The 20850-nt window shown below is 35.9% G+C and overlaps 1 protein-coding gene across 3 annotated transcripts in view; it reads left to right on the top strand.

Annotated features, from left to right (window-relative positions):
• Positions 1 to 18499, top strand: part of LOC131144079 (cleavage stimulation factor subunit 77) — a 136691-nt gene extending 118192 nt beyond the window's left edge. For all 3 annotated transcript variants that reach the window (XM_058092454.1, XM_058092455.1, XM_058092456.1), the window contains 3 exons: positions 4202 to 4375; positions 17435 to 17650; positions 18176 to 18499. In XM_058092454.1, the coding sequence (XP_057948437.1) occupies positions 4202 to 4375; positions 17435 to 17650; positions 18176 to 18336 (551 nt within the window). In that variant the 3' untranslated portion in view covers positions 18337 to 18499. The remainder of the gene's footprint in view (positions 1 to 4201; positions 4376 to 17434; positions 17651 to 18175) is intronic.
• Positions 18500 to 20850: the final 2351 nt, after the last annotated feature.

Raw genomic sequence — 20850 nt, 5'->3', positions numbered from 1 at the left:
AAGAAAATTATGCGTGAACTACCTGTGAACATATAGGACTTGCTCAACAAAACTTGACTTCTTAGGTTTTTCTTGTGTTATGCATGTATATCTATGTCAATAAATGACTTCAGAACTATGAAACTAGACGATTCTAATCTTTATGCACACATGCTCATATAGTTATAGAAAAGAATAGAATCCAAAGTTTCATGTTTAGTTCAGATTTGGTCCCTTCAGTGTATATCTTCCTTTTTTGCTGGGGTCAAGCAAGTTGTAACTGGAATGACAGGGTGTTGTAATTATGGTTTTCAGTAAGAGTGAGCTGCAGGAAGAGAACCCATAAAGAAATGATAGCCTCACATACATTTTTATTTTTTTTGATATGCAAGGAATGTTATTAAGGAGGTGAAAAATACAAAGAAACGGAGAATGACGTAAGAAGAAGACTCTTGATCCTCCATGAATACAAGCATAAATGAAGAAAGTAAAGCACTATGGAATGACTTGGGTGAAATAAAGCAGTCCAATCTCTCTGCAAAACTTCTAAAAAAACATTTCTAAGAAAACCACGATCAGTTCACCATGATTATGCAAGGAAAACCACTCTGCTCCAAACCAACTAAGATGAAGCACCAACCCCGTTAAAAATTCTTGCACTCCTCTCGAGCCTAATACACCAGATAACAGAAAAAAACACATAAAAGCCCTAGACCCTTCCTTTCTCTTGTTCACCAAATCCTCTAAAAATAACAAGACAAAAAGCTTCCAAAGAAGATGGAGTAACCCATTGCTCCCCTGTAACACCGAACAATGTGTTCCAAAGAGTCCAAGCAGACAGGCAACGTAAGAAAAGATGCATACATTTCTGCCCTGTCCTAATGCAAAGGACATAAACATCGTGGCAAGTCTTTGTCTGGTCTCTGCTTCTGAAGCGAATCATTAATTTGGTTAAGGATCATAGTTGACAAAAGCCTTAATTTAGGTCCTTTTGCCTTCCAGATAAAAGAATGTAGGCCAAAAGGAATAACACAAGAATATCATGAATCAAATGACAGAAAAACTTCCAAGAGAAATACCCAGAGGACTCAAGCAACTAAACTCTTCTATACCTCCCCAAATGAGTAGAAATGAAATTAGTACATTCAACAAAAGGACAATATGTTCAGTCTCCATCTCAATAAGGTTTCACATAAACTGAAAATCCCAAGATTGACCACCCTCTTGCAGGGAAAAGAAATCTGAGATTCAACAACAGCAGATTAATGAAACAATCAAGGGTACAAACAAGTAAAACAGGTCTCCCAATTCAAATATCTTCCTAAAACTGAAATCTCTCCCTATTATCAACCTTATAACAAATATTGGAACCAAAATGATGATAAATCTGTGACACAAATTTATTAACTCCAACTGTAGCATCCCACCCATTTTGCTGAAGCCGCCCAGACTTACTATGAATTACCATATGCCAAATAAAATTAGGGTCTAACAGAAAGCACCATAACCGCTTCCCCACCAAGGAAATGTTTTTGGTTACTAATTACCAAGATCCAAGGCCCCCCTCCCTCTTAGATATACTCACTATTACCTGCCCTACTAAATGATCTCTAGCCCCCTCATTGATGTAGGACAGCAACAGAAAGAAACAGGATGAGAGAATTGAGGAGAGAAATAGAGATGGGAGAAGAGGACGAGAAGGAAGGAGGGAGGAAACTGCTGCAGGAAGACCAAGGGATTAGAAATTGAGCAGAGAATAGAAAAACCAGAAACAGAACAGGGAAAGAGACATAATTGGGAGTGAGAGATGGAGAAGGTAAGAAGGAAAAGGAAGAAGAAGACCACATATGAGGTGAGCAGTGCATAGCATCTCATGGTATTTATGCTATTCTTTCACATTTCCAGATGTGGGTGGATACAAATTAAGTTCTTGATGTTTGCTGGAAAAGGGTGGAATAATATGTTTTGACATTCTTGTCATCCTTTAATGGAAAAGAAATCAAGATCTTGGAAATATTGCTTCTTCCAGAATAGGTTTACTTAACTTGATCCTAGAGGACTTAGGCGGCCCTTGCCATTGGTAAAACCATTAAATCATTACTGACAGTAGGGCTTATGCCATTCCACAACCAAGTTTTAGTCTCTACATCATCAGCAATTCAGTCTGCATATTTTTTATTGTGTAAGAAGAGAATCAATTAGATGATTTAGCTTTTTTTTTTTTCCCAATAAGATAGGTCTCTATGCATGTTGCCAATTGTAAATAGTTAGTTATACCCGTTGGGTTTACAGTGGTAATGGAAATAGGAAGTGAAGATGTAAAAAGACTGCTGTCAGACTTGTACTTCTCGTTATTGAAATATCTCAGGCTAATTAGTATCAGAAGTTAAGATGCAAATTGCTTGCAGGCAGTTGATACCAAGGTCTTAGATTTCGATTTTGACTAAAATTTAGAGGCTTCGAAGTAAATTTTTGTTGAAATTTTGACACCAATGTCAATTTCAATTTCGATTCTAAAAAATAATGGAAATTTGTAAGAAAGCATGGAATTCTTTTAATTAAATTTTAGAAACTATTAATGGAAATAATAATGCATGATAATGGAAATAATAATGCGTGATGTAGAGCTAAAATATTATAAACAAAATACATCAAGGTCAACTATGTGATCTATAAGGTGCAATAGTGTACTATAAAAAATCATATTAAACATATTCAGTTAATATAAATTAAATTTAGAAATCAATTAAATATTATTCAGTACAAAGGTACACAATGTAGACATAGGTGGGCAAATGAAAGAAGGTTGTTTAATTTTTCATATAATTTCAAAAGTCTGAAAACTATAATCAACATCCTTCTTGTACTAATGTTTAGTCCTACCATATAAAGAAGATAAATTAAGAGAGAAATTTCAATTCAGGTTTTGGATCTTAAATTTGATTTTCATGGAAATTTTGTTTCGTTAGAATTTCGAAAAATTTTTCTGAAATTTTGAATTTGAAATTTGATAAATTTCAAATGTCTTGCAGAAATTTGTAAACAAAATGGAAATTGGCTGCCATTTCGATTTTGAGGATGGTGAAAAGTGGAAATTGCAAAACTTTTGTGGAAAGTTAAGACCATGATTGGTACAACTATATTTAGTAACAGAGCAAGCAAAGCACAAACTGATCTTTGAAACTTGTGAGACAAATGACTTCTATTAGCTTGATGCAATATGATCTAGGTTTGCTGACTGAACCCAGTCTACATAACAAACATCTACTCCTCTGACTTAGACATTGATCCCTCTCGTTTTGTTTTTCTGCTTCATTGTTTGCTGTTTTTTTTTGCTCTTTTTTTTTTTTTTTGGGGGGGGGGGTGTTGGATAGGGTTTGAAAACTGAACATCATTGGGTGAATTGAAAACCCAACCTTTATGGTTGAAATCATTAACAAACTCTCACATCCACAGTAATGATTCTGCAGTCTAGTGGGAAACTGATCAGACAAGATGGGGTATGAGATTATTGAAAGCCTAGATTAGCCACCATTGCTTTGATGCCTTGTTGTGATTAGAGTTTTTATAGATTAATGTAAGCTGCAGCAATTCAATCCCAAAAATCTGGTTTTCTAGCCCCACATAGGTTTCGTATTTTATTACAATTTATAGCCGTAACCCCGTAGACCACTCCTGTCAATCCACTTTATTTGTCTTGGTTCCATGTGTTGTTGGTTCTTCTTTAATGATGGCTGATTGTGTGGTGGTTTATATTAAATATTAACTAATGTATTAAGCCGAAAGAAAAAAAAAATTAATTAATGTGTCTGTGTTATTAATAATAAAAAATTACGTGAAGTATATATGTTGATATAAAAAAAATGATAATATTGTTGTTTTACCCCCTTCATTTGAAAACCAACTTAGCTCTTGCATGTTTAATTTGTCTATTCAAGCACAAAATGAATATTTTTTGAAGTGGTGAGAAGATGATTGAAAGTGAGGTGAGTCTGTTTATACCAAATATTTTGCTAATTTTATTTGTCCAATTTGAGCAAAAGCTTGGAAGATAAAATGTATGCTCAAGAGTTAAGATTCACTAGGCATTTAATTTTGGTCACTTTGCCAGATGATGATTTCAATAACCATTAAATTTCCTTTCTTGGAAATAAATCTTGAATTTATTTTGACATATTGAAATGTGGATGGTTGCTTGAAGACCTGATTTTTTTAATTGAAGGTACTGGCTTTCTTCCAAGCACAGCAGAACCAGGGTTTCCTTCTGTTTCTGGCACCTTGTCAAACCCCCCTGCTGCAGTACTTGGTGGTGGAACAATAAATTCTGTTGATGAAATTTGGAAAGCAACGCCTCCTGCACTGGTAGCATTTATAGCAAATTTGCCTGATATTGAGGGTAATCTCTAAAATTTCCATTCCATATTTAAAAATAAAATTCTTCCCACATTGTCTATGAGTTCTCACTGTTAAATGCCTCTTAAATAGTCTATGGTGTATTGTGGCCATTTATGTTACTGGGAACAGAGGTATACCAGTTCCCTACTACTTTTCTCACATTTAAGGCTGTCAACGTGACCCGTGTAGATGCTGGCATGGAAAAAATCCAATAAATGAGTGCAATTTGGGTATGTAACATGCTCATGCTTGAGAATTTTGCACTTGTTGAGCACTTATTGATATGTTGTGCGATGCACATATGATTTCAGTGTAGATGTAAACTATGTAAAATTGGTTGTTGTGTCTCGGCAGAATTGTTGTTGGTATTCCTTACACTTTGGTCACAAGGTTCTGAGCCTTGCTTCTTGATTTATTGTGTTTATTTTAAAATTTGTTGAACCTTCTCATTCCTAAAAATTTCATTCCACTTCCTCCTCTAGTAAAGCTATAAACTGACAAAAGGGATTATTTGACATGCAAGGGAAAAGTGGTTCCATTATGCTTTCTACGGCACATGAATGTTCATTCTCAGTGAGTGACCTCTTTCTCTCACGTGCTTAGAATGCCAATATTTTCCTCTATTTTTATCTATCTTTAATACCTAATGGAAACCTACCTCCATGCCATCTAGCTTCCTTGAACTTTCCAAGCCAATAGGTACGAACTTCTGAGGCAGCACACAAGCAAGATAAATTGTATTTTTGTAATTTTCTTTTATTTTTGTTGTCTTTATTTGGGTTATGTAGAAATTATCTTTAAGATTTTATGATCTTGTTTGGGAATTTAGTATTTAGTTCATTTAGGTTACTAAAAGTCTGTGTTTTAAAAGGCGAAAGCGCAAGGCAAGGCGCTCTAACCCTTAAGAAGCGAAGCATAAGCCTTAAGGCGTTGGGGCATAAGCCTTTTGAGATTTAATTTTTAGATAAAAATATGTGAATAAATTAAATATTTTAAAAATAAAGAAAAAATTAAGAAAATCACCAATATAATGTAAACTAAAAAGTCAAATATAATTTGCAAACAACTTGTTGGCCATAAAATTTCTAACTTAAATTCATGACGTAAATCATGACAAGAGATAACTATAACATTCCAAAGTTCAAATTATTTTTCAAGATCTAAGACACGACTAAATTGTTTTGGAAAGGTTGAGGGTCAAGAGTTTTAGAATCAACTCATATGATGAGATTACTTTTATATAGACATGGAGTGAATATTTTCTAGCCAAATCTTACTTGAGAATCACACACCCAAAATGCGTAAGCTTCAAGTAAAAATGCAAAAAAGGCGTGCCTTTTGTGCAAATGGGTAAGCCTCAGTGTGTAATGCGTTAGCCTTTTTGGGATTTGGTATTTTAGATTAAGCCTCAAGGCATTTTAGGCATGCCTTGCCTTGAGGCGCCTCGATTAAGCCTTTTAAAACATTGCTAAAAGTAGTTCTCTTATTTCCCAAGCATTGTAATCTTATTAAAGTGCTCCTATGCAGTAGTTTTATTTCCCAATAATTATTTTGTGTTGGACATTGGTTCTGTATCAAGTGGTATAAGAGCTGCGCCTTTTTAAGTTCAACTCCAGTCGCTATTTTAAAAGCTTAAGTGCATTGTTGGCTCACAACCTTGCAGCTTAAGCTTTTAGGTACAATGGTATCTAACAACTATTATTGTGTGAGAGTCTCAACTTAAACTTGTAGGTTTTGCAATTCTCCACTTGATCCACCTTTCACAATTGCAGGGATCACCCTCCCCTCCCCTCCTCCCCCCCTTCCCCACGCCGAGAGGGAGAGAGGGAGAGAGAGAGAGAGAGAGAGAGAGAGAGAGAGAGAGAGAGAGAGAGAGAAACTCATGGAGCCCAACCAAATCTTGCAAGATCTAAGCCCCTCATTGAAACCCCAAAAGCATATCACCCGTGGCACAAAAGCCCCAGTTGTTCATGGCCCTCGTGTGTTCTTGGGCAGCCGCCCCTTCCAAATTGACATAGCAAAGAATCCGGACTGAATCCAAAGTTGAGCCCCAAATTTGGTCAAATTGCCCAATTGACTCATCTTTGTTTCTGCAACAATAACAACAATACCCAACAGCCACTCCATTTCAACAATTGAGTCTTCTATGTATTTTTATTTGAGTACGAGGGTTTTGGTGGCTTTACCTTTGCTGCTGATAAGCACATCGAACTATCCAGGAGGCTGACCACACCCTTGGCACAAAGACGCAATTATCATCATGTGCCTTGGCTATGAGGGGTCTCAACCACATGGATAGTTACAATGTGCTTATCAAAGCCTAACCCTAAGATGTCGATCATCCAAGGCACATTAGCGTGGTGTACTCCTTGCTAGCTCCCATAGTGTGACTGGCGGTGTGTACAAGACCTGGGAACAAATTCGACCCATATGGCTGACCATCGATTACTGGTGGCGAATGGTTGTTATGGCGAAATACTTGTAATCTTAAGCCTTGTCTGGTGAAGGATCCAAAAACCTGTATGTAGATTCTTATTTTCAAAAATGAAATATGAAGTTGTATTATGCATATTTCTTATTAAAAAACGCATTTGTATTATGCTGATTCTTTGTTTTGCATTAGTGATGGATGAACTAGTCTTAGTATGAGGTTTTATATTGTGTGTTGTTTGTAGATGATATTGTCTTGATTGATGAAACTAGGGTGGAGTAGAATAGAAGTTAAAATTATGGAGAGAAGTTTTAGCATATAGAGGTTTTAGGATTAGTAGAAATAAGGCAAAATATATGGAATGTAATTTGAGTCATGGTAGAAGGAATATTAGAGAAAAGATTAAACTTGATGGTTAAGAAATTAATAGTACTAGTAGATTTTGATACATTGGATCTATTATGCAAGCTAATGTTATAAAAGGCTCAATCAAGGCTCACTTCAAAGCAAGGCATGTCTAAATGCCTTGAGGTTTAATCTAGAATTCCAAATCCCAAAAGGCTAACGCATTACTCACTGAGGCTTACGTGTTTGTATAAAACCTGCACCTTTTGCACCTTTTTAGTTGAGGCTTATGCATTTTGGGTGTGTGATTCTCAAGTTAGATTTTGCTAGAAAATACTAATTTTGTGTTTATATAAAAAGGAATGTCATTGTTGGAAGAAAATAGGTTATTTCAGCAATTAGGTTGTGTGAGTGGGGGTATGTCTTTAAGATTTTTATTATTGTTAATATATATGAGGGCTGGCCTGGAGCTGTATGTAAGACTGCAGGGAAACTGCCAATCAGTTCTTTCCTCTCTTGTTCTCTTCTTCTCCTCTTCCCTCCTCCTCCATCTCTAACTTTACAACATGGTATCAGAGCATTGATCTCCTTCAAATCTGATTTATCTGAATTTGTTTTGATACACTGTTTTTCGTTTTTTGGCTGGAAGCTGTGTTTTCATGGTGATTTGCTTATGTGAACTAAGTTATACTCTGTTTCTTGTATGCTGCTGCTGCTACTGTTCCTCTGTCATTCTGTTTGTAGTTTGCTGATGATGCTGTTTTGATGACGTGTATTCGTGATTGATTGCTTGCAATCTTGTAGCAATTGCTGTATGGTTTCAATCGGTGTTCAAATATTGTTCTTTTCTGCATTCGTTCCCAGTTGCTGCCAGCCATAATGCCTGGAGCTGCTGCCATGTTGTTTATACGCCTGCAGTACTTTGCTGTGATCTGCCCTGTTCCTGGTGGCTGAATAATTACTCCTAGGATATTGTAAGCTCAGTTCTGTAGTCATAGCTGCCTACTGAAGTTCTGGATTTTGGAGAGTTTGAAGTGTTGTAATTTTTAGCTTTATTTATTTATTTATTGAAGTCCTGAAAGTGCTGTTTGTGTTAGTGTGTGCTGCCTGACTACTCAAGCTCTTTCCCTTGATAAGTCAGCCATGGATACTAACCACTAACTGTAGTAGGAAAGTTACAGAGGACGGGGTTTGGATTGTGATTATGACAGCAGTTGTGTAATACAATGAGGAGCTTGTCGTGGCAATTGTAGCATTTGCACACATTGTGGCAAAGAAAGTCGTACCATTAATTGCTTTTGGGATTTCCTTCGGAAACTAGCTTGGGCCAATAAGTCTCTTGCAAAATGCGATTCAACTATTAACACTTCAAATGTGCCTAGCCCTCCGCTGGGGAGTTTACATCATCCATCATGTCTTGAGAGGAGTTTAACAATCGTCTTTTGAATGGTTCAACAACTCCAAACTCAGTTTTTTATATCTAGTGTTACTATAGCCCATTTAGGTACAATCTAGCTTCTTGCTTCTTCATCCTCCTCAATTAGGCTATAGATTGTAGTGCATCCTCTCATATGACAGGTAGTCCTAATTTGCTTGAGTCCTTGAACCCCACTACTTTACAGTCTTAGGTTACTTTTGTTGATGGTTCAATCATACCAATTTCTGGTTCTTGCAATATTCTCTCAATTACTTCTATTTCTATTTTGTCTTATGTTATATGTGCCTAAATTTCCCTTGAACTTGCTATCAATTAGTCAATTAACTAAGTCTCATAACTATTCTATGAGCTTCTTTCCTTCTCATTGTGTTATTCAGGATCTCCAAACAAAGAATTGGTGGTGAGCTAGACAAGGATGGTCTGTATTATTTCAATGGTGGTCATGGTGGGTCCAATTCTTGTCATACAACTTCCTTAGTTTCTAGTCATGGTTTTTCTCTTGATCAATGGCATGCTCATTTGGGTCATCTATCCCTTCAAAAACTACAAGAAGTTTTTCCTATGTTCAAGTCTGTTTCTTGTTTTAAGTGTTTTGCGTCTCAGTTGGGAAAACATATTAGCACATCATTTTTTTCTAGGGTCGAGTCTTGTAGTAAATCATTGTTTTCTCTTATTCATTTAGATATTTGGGTGGCATGTAAAGTCAAGAATTTGACTTGTCATCAAAATTGTGTCCTTTGTGGATGATTTTTCGTGCTTTACCTAGATCTATTTGTTAAAAAGATAGGTCTGAATTTTTTATTGTATTTACTCAACTCAACCAAGAAATAAAAACTCATTTTGGCATTAGTAATCAAAATTTTCAATTTGATAATGCACTTGAATTTGTTCAAAATGAGCTTTAGTCCTTTTTCTTGGCCAAAGAGATTATTCATCAAACATCATATATACAACCCCTTAGTAGAATGGAGTAGTTGAATGGAAAAATAGACATTTACTTGACATAGCATGTCTACTCCATATGTATGTCCTAAAACCTTTCGGATTGATGTTCTTTTAACAGCCCGCTCTTTGCTCAATAGAACGCCCATCTTCTAGGGGGACAAACTCCCTTTTCCACTGTGTACTTAGAAGCATCCATGTTCTATATTGTGCATTGTGTCTTTGGGTGCACATGTTTTGGTCATGTTCCATATATTGTTCAGGACAAGTTGTCTCCTCGTGTTGTTAAATGTGCCTTCGTTGGTACTTAGTAAATTAGAGAGGATATAGACATTAGGATTTCTACACTCGTAGGAAACATGTTAATGTCGTGTCACCTTTTTTGAGGGGACACCCTATATTCCATTGTCGAGTCCTCCTTGGATGAATCTATTTTGTTTCCATCAACAATTTATGGTCCCCCACCCCCTCTTGTGTTGATCCTCCTATTTCTAGCTTTATCCCTCTTGAGAAATCTTCTCTCCTCTTCCAAATCCATTCATTATTGATTTAGAATAACAATTGAAGGTTTATAAATGATGGAAACGAAGCACATGGGTTGCTACCACCATGTAGGCATCTCGTCTGCCTATCACTATTTCGACTTCTAGTTCTAGAGATCCAACCAATGTGACTTGGATTTGCCCATTGCTCACCAGAAATGTACTTGAACATGTGCTTAGAAATCCTTAGTTGCTTATCCTACCACTCATTATGTTTCAGTTCTTGACCTTCCTAGTCTTATGCATTCTTTTACCTCGTATATATTATCTCAGTTTCTACCCCTTCCTCACATGTCGAAGCACTTGTTGACCATGAGTGGAAGCATGCAATGGATGTAGAAATGGATGCCTTGATCACTCAAAGGACATAGGATTTGGTGGATTTTCTTTTGGTAAAGAGTTGGTTAGGTGTTGTTGTGTTTACACCATCAAATATCTTCTTGACAACTTTATCAAACGGCTTAAGGATTAGTTGGTTGCCAAAGGGTACAACCAAAGTATGGTATTGACTATTTTGAAATTTAGTTCATGTATTGATTCCATTGGTAGTTAATTTTGATTGGCCTTTATATCAATTGGATGTGAAGAATTCATTCTTGTATGGAGATTTGTAGCAGGTATACTTGGAGCAACCTCGTGGATATGTTGCTCAAGGGGGGAGAATGGTGAATTATGCAAGTTACATATGGACATTTATGGTCTTAAACAGTCTTCTTGAGCTTGGTTTGACAAATTTAGTGTGGCAGTCTCTATATTTGGCTTCATTTGGTTCTATTTCTAATCATTCAGTCTTTGTCTGCAAAAAAGAGGTAGGTGTGGTACTTCTAGATGTTATTATTGATTGTATCATTGTCACTAGCAGTGACCAAAGTGTGATTGCTGATGTTAAGCAATGGCTTCAAGCTAAATTTCAAATCAAGGGTTTGGGCCCTCTGCACTATTTTCTTGGTATTGAATTTGTACGGTGTAGGAAAGGGTTAAGTCTATCTCAAGGAAGTATACCTTGGACTTGCTAAACGAGATTGGTTTGTTAGGAGCTAAACTAGATGATACTCCTATGGATCCCAACACGAAGCTGTCTAGGGATGTTGGATTGGAATTAAAATACAAGTGTCAATATACACAGTTTGTTGGCAAGTTGATCCACTTGATTGTCACTAGACCTGACATATCTTTAGCAGTAGAGGCGGTGAGTTAGTATATGGAAAATCCCAACAACCACATCGAGCTGTTGTTTGTAGGATTTTGCATTATCTCAAAGCTCTCTCTGAAAGGTTTGATATATAAATATAATAAAAATATGAGATCATGGGATACTTTGATGTAGATTAGGCTAGCTTTGTTGATGATCAAGATCTACTAGTGGATACTGTACATTCGTAGGAGGTAATCTTGTTACTTGGCAAAGCAAGAAACAAACTATTGTAGCAAGATCTAGTGCTGAAGTAGAATACCAAGCTATGACTCATGAATGAGCTTATGTGGCTAAGATCACATATGTCCAAGATGGGGATTTCAATAATGGAATGAATGAGTATGATTTGTGATCAGTGTTTCGAAAGGCGTTTTTGAGGCACCCCTAGGTGCGTTTTGGGACAAAAACGCCTCAAGGCATATGTGTAAAGGTGTAAATCCAAGAAAGCGTTCGTTTTAGCCAACAAAGCGTACGCCTCAGCCAAAAAACCACGTTTTTTTTATGCCTTATAAGCCATGCGTATGCCTTTTTGTCTCCTGCGAAGCTTCTTCTCTGCTTTGTCACCGAAGCTTGACAAAGCCTTTGCTCTCTCTTCAAAGCTTGACGAGGCCTCTGCTCTCTCTCAAAGCTTCTGCGAAGCTCAGTGAACCCTCTGCTCTCTCTTTCGAAGCCTGGACGAAGCTCGACGAAGCCTCTGCTCTCTCTCAAAGCATCTGCTCTTTCTCGAAGCCTCTCGCATATGCTCTCTCTCTTTCTCTCGAAGCCTCTGCTCTCTCTCTCTGCATCTGCTCTCTCTCTCTCTCTCTCTCTTAGCTTCTGCTCTCTCTCTTTCGATGTCTCACGTGTTTGAGTTCTTTATTCATCTCTCAAGTTTTTTTTTTTTCATATTTTAATTTTTTAAACTAAATCTTGCTGCACTTGTTGAAATGTCTGAAGCTGATTCAAGGGGAAAAAGAATAGATTTTTTTTGGAAATAGTAAATACATAAAATATTTTCTCCATTATTCTAACATTTGTCTCATTTTAGTATTATATATATAATTTTTTATTTATTAATTATTTAAAAAAATAGTCCCAAAAGGCTTATGCCTTGCCTCACGGAGGGTAAAATGCCTCGCTTTCACTTTAACAACACTGTTTGTGATAATCAAGCTGCCATTTGTATCGCTAGCAATCTAGTGTTCCATGATAGGGCGACACACATTGAAGTTGATTGTCATTTTGTGAGAGATGTTGCATTGAAGAAGGTTGTGTGAACTCCTTTTGTGAAATCTGCAGATCAGTTACCCGATGTTTTTACAAACCCTTTATTAAGTCGACCTTGTCTAATGGTTGTACCAAGCTGGGTTTGGGTGATATTTATATGCCTTCAGTTTGAGGGGGAGTGTCAGAAGATAATAGGTTATTTTAGCAATTAGGCTGTGTGAGTGGGGGTGTTTTTGTCCTTAAGATTAATATATAAGATGGTAGACTGAGAGGTGTACGTAAGACTCCAGGGAAACTGCTGCTCAGTACTTTCTTCTTTGTCTCTTCCTTTCTTCTTTTCTCCACCATCTTTAACTTTACAACAGTCATCATATGAGTTGATTTATAGAACTCTTCAACATCAATCTTTCCAAATAATTGAGAGTCGAATCTTAAATTTTGAAATTAATTTGAACCTTAGAATGTTGTAGCTATCTCTTGTCATGATTTACATAATGAATTCAAGTTAGCATTTTTTGAATATCCAACAAGTAATTCACAAACTATATTTGATTTTGTTTGATTTTGTTTTAAATTATATTTATGATTTTCTTAAATTGTTCTTTACTTTTTTGAAAAATATACATTGTTTATTTACACATTTTTACCTAAAAATAAAATTCTCTAAAGGCTTATGCCCCAATGCTTTACAGCTTTTGCCTCGTCTCTTAAGGGTTAAAATGCCTTGCTTTATGCCTTTGCTTTTTTAAAACAGTGATGCAAACTAAAGGAGAAATCAAATAAGATGTAATACATACAGCAAAAGCAAGTTGGCTAAAATGAAGAAGTGCTTCAAGCTTGTATTGTGATGATAGAATACCGTTTGAATTAAAACAAATTTTTTGTGGGGTGGCTATAAAAAATAACATATTAATGTAGAAGTTGCTGAAATGAGAATGCTAAGGTGCATAAGTGGTATAAGGGGTATGTGAACATATTCGCGGTGAGTTAGGATAGCACCTATAGAGATAAGATGAGGGATGGACGATTTAGATGGTTTGGGCATCTACAACAAGGATCTTAGGTCCCATTCCCATACTTCAAGGGAGATGGTTTTCTGGTTTACAAACCCATAACCAAAACCGGTCATAAGTGGTTTGACATCGACTGTGCCTATAATGACTGTCTTAATGATCTAGTGTACAAGTGGTCTGATGAAGAAGTTAGAGGTAAGAAAAAGAATAACAACTCCCAGCAAAGACTTAAAAAGAGATATGAAGATGGAGATTCAAAAGTTGGCTTATTAGGAGAACCATTAGGGAAATTTGACTACTATGTCAAATACGAAGGGAAAAGGACAAAATATAATGATGATCTTCCCTAGATTAACATGTTAAGAGCTTTGAACTATGATGGTGACTTCCCACCAGTAGAGTATGAAGGTGTGAGATCTCGAACAAAGCATTCCTGGAAGATCAAAGATCCAATTGTCGTTAACCCAGATGGATCCACTAAGTAGGTGTCCCCAGCAGCAGCAACTCTCAATTGGTAGTCAGAGAATGCCCTGACCCAAAATAGAATGCTATAATAAATTGTGGATAACCAGAGAGAGTTGGCCAACAAGGTCAAAAAAAAGTTTGATATCACATCCATCCTCATCGACAAATACTAGAATCACATCCAAAGATTGCATGAAGAGCTGAAGCAAATGATTGAGGACATGTTTGCATTCTCTCCAGCTTTCAGAAAGATAGAAGCAAGAAATGCAGCACCTCAAAGCTCAGCTAAATTCCCTCAAGCAAAGCCAGCAGCAGCAGCATAGATAGGCGAGGATTGATCCTCTATTTCCTCCATCCACTTTGGCCTTCAGCTCTCCTCAACCGACGTATCAGACTGTATCAATGCAAGCATCCTTAAGAGGCAATGACTCTTTTCTCCATCTCAAGAAAAGGCAGCACACTCAAAGGCCAACCCAAACCCAAAGGGTTGAATGAACGGCAGCCTCCATTGTTCAAAAGATGGATAAGCAAAAATTTGGAGAACCAATTGATCCAGATCAAGATCCACAAATTGGGGTTCTAGAAAAAGAAAACTCTATTTCCAAACCTCTTGCTGATGGCTGATCCTTTACATCCAGAGGAAGCACCAAGATCAACACTTGCTATCATAACGGATGATGATTCATATGAGGAAAGAGATGTAACCTCCAAGCTCTACGATGATGACCCAACCATCGACCCACAGGACAAAATACGAAAGTCCCATAGATCTACCATGATTACTCCAAGATCTAGCTTGGCACACTCTTTAATCGAAGCTAAAAATGCTCTACGATGATGACCCAACCATCCACCCATAGGACAGAATACGAAAGTCCCACATATCTACCATGATTACTCCAAGATCTAGCTTGGCACTCTTTAATCGGACCTAAAAATGCTCCATTTTCCGTTTTAAAACCTTGATTACACGGCTTCCATTTATCTTCTGGGAGAATGCTTGGCTTCAGGAAGCCACACGCTGCTCCACCATGATGATTCAACCGCATCATGATTCATCACCACTTCTGAAAGATCAGAGGATCAGTAACTTCACCAGACCCCTAAGCCAGTCATCCTCCTCTCACCAACTCTTGGCAACTGAAGCAAGCTAAAGGCCAAATAGTGCACTAATGAAGAGGATTGAGTTACTAATAGTAGAAGGGTAAGGATAGAACTAAACTAACTTGGAATGAGATGGTGTCCTCAAATTATCCGAGAAAATTACCCATGATTGTATAAATTGGCAGAAAAGGATTCATGTAGTTGACTTCACTTAGTGGGACTTAAGGCTTGGTTTATTGTTATTGTTTGTTGTGTTAGTTTTCTGAAAATGAAAAATTGAAAATGTGTTCTCTTTCATTTTGTGAGCAGCCAATGTCTAGCATTTGGCAGCAGCAGTGGGCAGTGGCGGTTGATAGCAATGGTTGATGCCATTGCTTAAGTTTGTTAAAATGATCAGTTCAATGATGAGTCTCGTTTGAATGGTAGTAGTAGTTGGTTGAAAAATTACTTACATGATCATGCAATACGTACTATAATTTATTTTTGATATTATAGATAAGTTTTATTTTTCAGTGCAAAACATTGGAAAGTAGTAATTCAAAGGATGACTAGTTTTATTGGAAAATTTTCCAGTAAAGAGGTAATTTTCTAAAAACTGGGCAGACCCTAAGTTTGTGGACAGATAAATGGAAAAGAATGACAAGAGTATCTGAATCTTAGAACCCTTTTGGTATTGAAATATATATATATATATATATATATATATATATTAAAAAAGCAAGTTTTTTGGGTCATTTCTATTGTTAGTTAATCTCATTTTTGAAAAAAATGAGAAAATGTTTGTTGTATTTTTTCTCAAACAGTCTGCATGCACTTTGTGTTCCTTTTCATTTTAGTATCTCTATGTTGCATCAAGCTTAATGACATTTAAAGTTCATTGCTAAGAGAGGACGTTTGGCAATTGTTGCTGCAGTAAGAAGCAGTCACTTCAAAATCCCTTGGGTGTTGATGTCCAACAAATTCGACACTAACACTTCTTCAACAGAACATGTTCCGACACATATTTGAAACCTGACAAAAATTTAAAAACAATTATTTTTTAGCATTTCATTGGACACACTTGGACAAGCGTAAGGTACACAAAGGCGCATGTTTTAGCAAGACACTTCATTTTGTGTCACTTTTTTCTTAAGCAAGAGGGGAAGCAAGTTTGTTTCATAAACTCAAATGCCCCTTGATCATTTGGGTCCTAACTCCATAGTTTAGGGCCCTGCCAGGAGATAGAGCTCGTTTAAGCACATTTGACCTCCAGAAAATATGTTTCGCTCTGTGTACGCATGCACGTGCTTGCGTGTGTACAAATAGAGCTCCCAAAAACTTTAGGCCCTCTTTACGTGTGGAAAACTTTTATATTTTCCATTTTCAGATTTCTAAATAATTATGGAAATGTCACCTTATTTCCAGTTTTCAGAATTTGTATAAGAAAGTTGAAAACCATCTTCCTATTGTTTTCTAGTTTCTTTATAAATATTGAAAAATTGGAAAACAAGGTGCCTGTTATGTAATTATTTGTAAATCTGGAATGGAAAATGAACAGGCCCTTAATATTTTTGTGAATCCTCATGTTCTAGTAGGCATCATTCAATCCAACTGTGAACTAGTAATCTTAAATTGTTAAGTGTACATTGATGAAAATTTATTTGAACAATCCATATGATATCATGCATATAAATTTATATTTGTTCATGTGTGTGTCTCTATATGGATACACACACACACACACACACACATTACATCCAAACAGAATTTTTTGTATAAATGAACATATATTTTTATTTAATTAGTTGAAGTGTCCTAACAGTGTAATATCCTAGTTTTTATGAAATTGCCTTATTGTTGTGTCTTGTCCATGCCACATGCTAGTGTTTGTGCTCCTTATCTGCTCCAATTCTTGCTTCCCCATTTCTCAAGGGAAAACCTCTTGTTGCTTCATGAATACTGCAATTTGGAGATGTAATTTTTTTTAATTAATGATTATGCTTCCTTTCAAGTAAAATATGATTTTACAACACAACTGCCATGGTGTTTAGTATGCGAAATACTCCTGATGTCAAACTGCTGTCTCTTAAATCATGTCTTAGAAATTATTCAGAAAGTCTTAGTAAGTTTGCTGTTCCATTTGTTTCAATTCCATTCACCTTGTTGATGCCTACAGAGTCATGTTAAGAGAACAAGGGAACACAAATCAATCCTGTTCCTTTTTACATTGAAACTTGGCTTGCCTTCGTATTGCCAGTATGTTTGATGTGTTGGAAGTTTTTCTTTACATGACATTGATTGTTGTAGGTAGTTTATTGATCCTTAGTCACTAATAACTTTTGCTGCTGTTGAAGGATATATTAGTGGCTGCTAATTTGGATGGATTAATGAAATTGACAGGTCCATCACCAGATGTGGATTTTGTATTATCAATCTGTTTACAGAGCAGCATACCATCAGGGCAAACTGGAAAGCCAGGGACTCCGGCACAGTTGCCAAGGGGCCCTGCCCCTAGTACAAGTGACCTTTCTGGTTCAAGCAAGCTTCATCCCATCCCAAGTGGCTCATCCAGACCAAAAAGAAATGGGCAGTCTCTAAAGAGAAAAGATGCAGATGGTACGTTCATCTCTCTTGGCATGTTACTATGGTGTTCAGTCTAGATTCTAGCTTTTGCGGATTGATATTTATTGGTGCTACTACAAGGGTTTTGAGGTTTGCATGATAAGGTTTGGTTGGCATTGTGCTGCCTAAAAACGAGACTTTCAGCCAGCACTTTGGCGGACCAACGCATGCTTTTTGACAACATTTTGGCCACGATTGCCTGCCCCTGTATCTCATTGGCTTTTCTAGACAACATTATGCTGGCTGGGGGCATGGACGCCATCTTATATTATCAATGACATTTTTTTTAACAACAAAAAGCATCATTTTATGAGAGCTTGAGCAGGAAGTTTTAAATATGAAAGACATACCGTATTAATGCTATTTTTGTAAACATTGATTTACACGAGGCAGATATAATGCTCTTTGTATATTCAAAATGCCATGCATTGTAGTGCCTCGTGGAAATTTCAGGCTTCTTTCTCAGTAAAACCAAATTAGAGAGTTAAAAATTGTTGCAAGTAATGGTCTTCTTTATAGGGCAAGACGATGACGAAACTGCTAGCGTTCAAAGTTTGCCACTACCAAGAGACCTTTTTAGGATACGGCAGATTCAGAAAGCTCGAGGAGGTCCTTCGCAAGCTGGATCAGCATCATATGGAAGTGTGCTATCTGGAGAGTTGTCTGGTAGCACTGGCTGAACTTACTTAATTACTTGTTCTTATTCTAATTTCAAAATGTTATCAATAGATTGTGTAAATTTTGTGGATTTTTTTTAAATATTTTTTTCTGGATTTAACATAAATACATTTGTAAGTATTTTTTATTTTATTTTTATTCACAATCCAAAAGTTAGTGTGAGCAGAACATTATGGTTGTGTGCATAGTTTACAAGCCTTAGGGGTCGGTATACAATATTTTATTTCATGTTCTCATAGCTTTAAAACTAAGCTAACATTTGAACCCAAAGTTGTCGCTCAGGTTCAATAGGGCTTATGCAAAAATCAAATATATTAATTAACATGTAAAAAACTATTTGAATTATTAAAATATTTATCATATTAAAATATGAATAATTATATGACATATCTAAAAAAAAAATAAATACAGAGAAGTAACCATTTATTATAAATGGTTAGTGTAATTAGAATGCAAATTAGCGAACAATAATAGTGAGTTCCATAATAGACGTTTTTAGGTCCTGCTAAGAGGGGTTTATTTCAGAACAAAATTCCAGTGTCATGAGATATCATATTCCCTTCATTAAAATCATTTTAGCTGGTCCCATAAGCTCACATCTATCGAGGTGAATTTTTAAATCAACTCAATACAAAAAGCAAGCTTGAATTGCAAAATTAGAATTTGGGGAATGATATGTATGTCAAAATATATTAATGAAGTGGCAACCAACCTACTTTAACCTATATGACAATAGAATATCTATTGAACTACTATTGATTTTTTAAGGTACAGTAGTTACTCCTAGGGTTCAAGAAGAAGGCCTATGTATGAAAGTCTAATTTTAGACTATACTAGGACTGTATACCCATTCTCTAGATGATACCTATTAAGCTATACATAATCATTCATGTACATTCATTGGCATTCATTAGCATTATCTTTCCATTTAATGTGTCCCATCTTGCATTCTCATAGTATTGTGATTTAAAAAGTGAAGCTTCTTTAGTCCCAAAAAAATCAATAGGGAGTGTTATTGCATCTCCTTATAGAATCCATCATCAGATTCACTAATTAAAGTTATTTTTATTTTCATTCATTTCAATTTGATTCAAGTAAAGACTCATATTTATTATGCTGAAAATTTAATTACACCATACGCACATAAAACAACATTTCTCATTGAAGAAATATTAAATGATTTGAGCAGACATGCATATCATTTAATCAAAGCAAATTAAAATATCTTTCCATGCAAATCAAATGAGTTTTAACTCAATTTTAGCATTTCATGATCATAAATTAAAAAATTCATGCACATCATGCAGTCATTGATATGTTCAAATATCACCATTTCTTAAATTTTCACTCTTTGAACCCAAGTTCAAGTTACCCCTGAGCCCAAAATAATTCTAAAATTCTGACAAACTAATAAAAAGACAAAAAAGAAAATTATGTGTTTTCTTGAATTATCTTTTATTTTTTGTCCTTATAAATTATTAGAAATCTTTAAAAATTGCAAAACAAAAAATCCTATAAAATATAAAAGAATTCTTGAGAAATTTGTTGTGTTTTGGACACTTGCTTCTGTTTTAATTTGAGTTTGAAGAGTGAAAATACTAGAAAAGATAGGAGATGAGGATAGTTAGATGTTTGTAATGTATGAAACTCTTCCTTCATGAACATGAGATGTCGAGATCAAGTTTAAGCTTGTTTGATTTGCATGAGAAAACACTCCAATTGATTTGATTAGAGGATGACATATTTGACTAAATTGTTTAATATGAATCCATTGATATGATGTTCTGTGTTCTTGTGACATAATTGGGTCTTGTGTGTGATAACCTTTGAATTCTTATCCAATTTTAAAGTGGATTGAAATAAATAAAAACTAAAAACATCTTAATAAATCCAACGATGGATGTCATTGGAGACCCAATAGCACTCTCTATCGATTTTCTTAAGGTAAGGAAAGCCTTGCATTCTAAATTGGTGATCATGTGTAGATTAGTAGGTATTGTTTGTAGAGTGGGTATGTAGGAGGCGCTAGTACCTTCCTTCATATAAATGTATTCCCAAACTTGGAATTTGATATAAAGAGCTTTGACTATCTATTGCTTGGACTCTATGGATAGCTAGTTGACCAAATTAATTGGTAATAATTGAATGGGTATTTTAATCTCACCTAGGCTAGAGTATATTAGTGGTGACTTTGTTGATATATTTTGACCCACATCTCAATCCCTTATTCTACTTATTTCGAGTTTGATATCCATGTTGAGGTGGCTCGAAGATTTGCCTTGATAGAGGTCAGCCTTTTGAATGTGTTGCTACTCATCTTGAAAAGAACATTGTTGATTGCAATGAAAATACTTGGCTTAGTTCTAGTGAAGGATATAAGGAACTAGAACCACCAGAAGAGCTTTTGAGAATGTTGGAGTGTGAGGATAAATAGATCAAACCATATATAGAAGGTGTGGAAGTTGAAAATTTGGGAATAGAAGATGTTCAACAGGAGGTGAAAATTGGTACTTTGA

Source organism: Malania oleifera, chromosome 12 (assembly GCF_029873635.1).
Source record: "Malania oleifera isolate guangnan ecotype guangnan chromosome 12, ASM2987363v1, whole genome shotgun sequence".
NCBI classification, from domain to species: Eukaryota; Viridiplantae; Streptophyta; class Magnoliopsida; order Santalales; family Ximeniaceae; genus Malania; species Malania oleifera.
The sequence above is the reverse complement of the archived record's forward strand: the minus strand, read 5'-3'. Positions and strand labels throughout refer to the sequence as shown.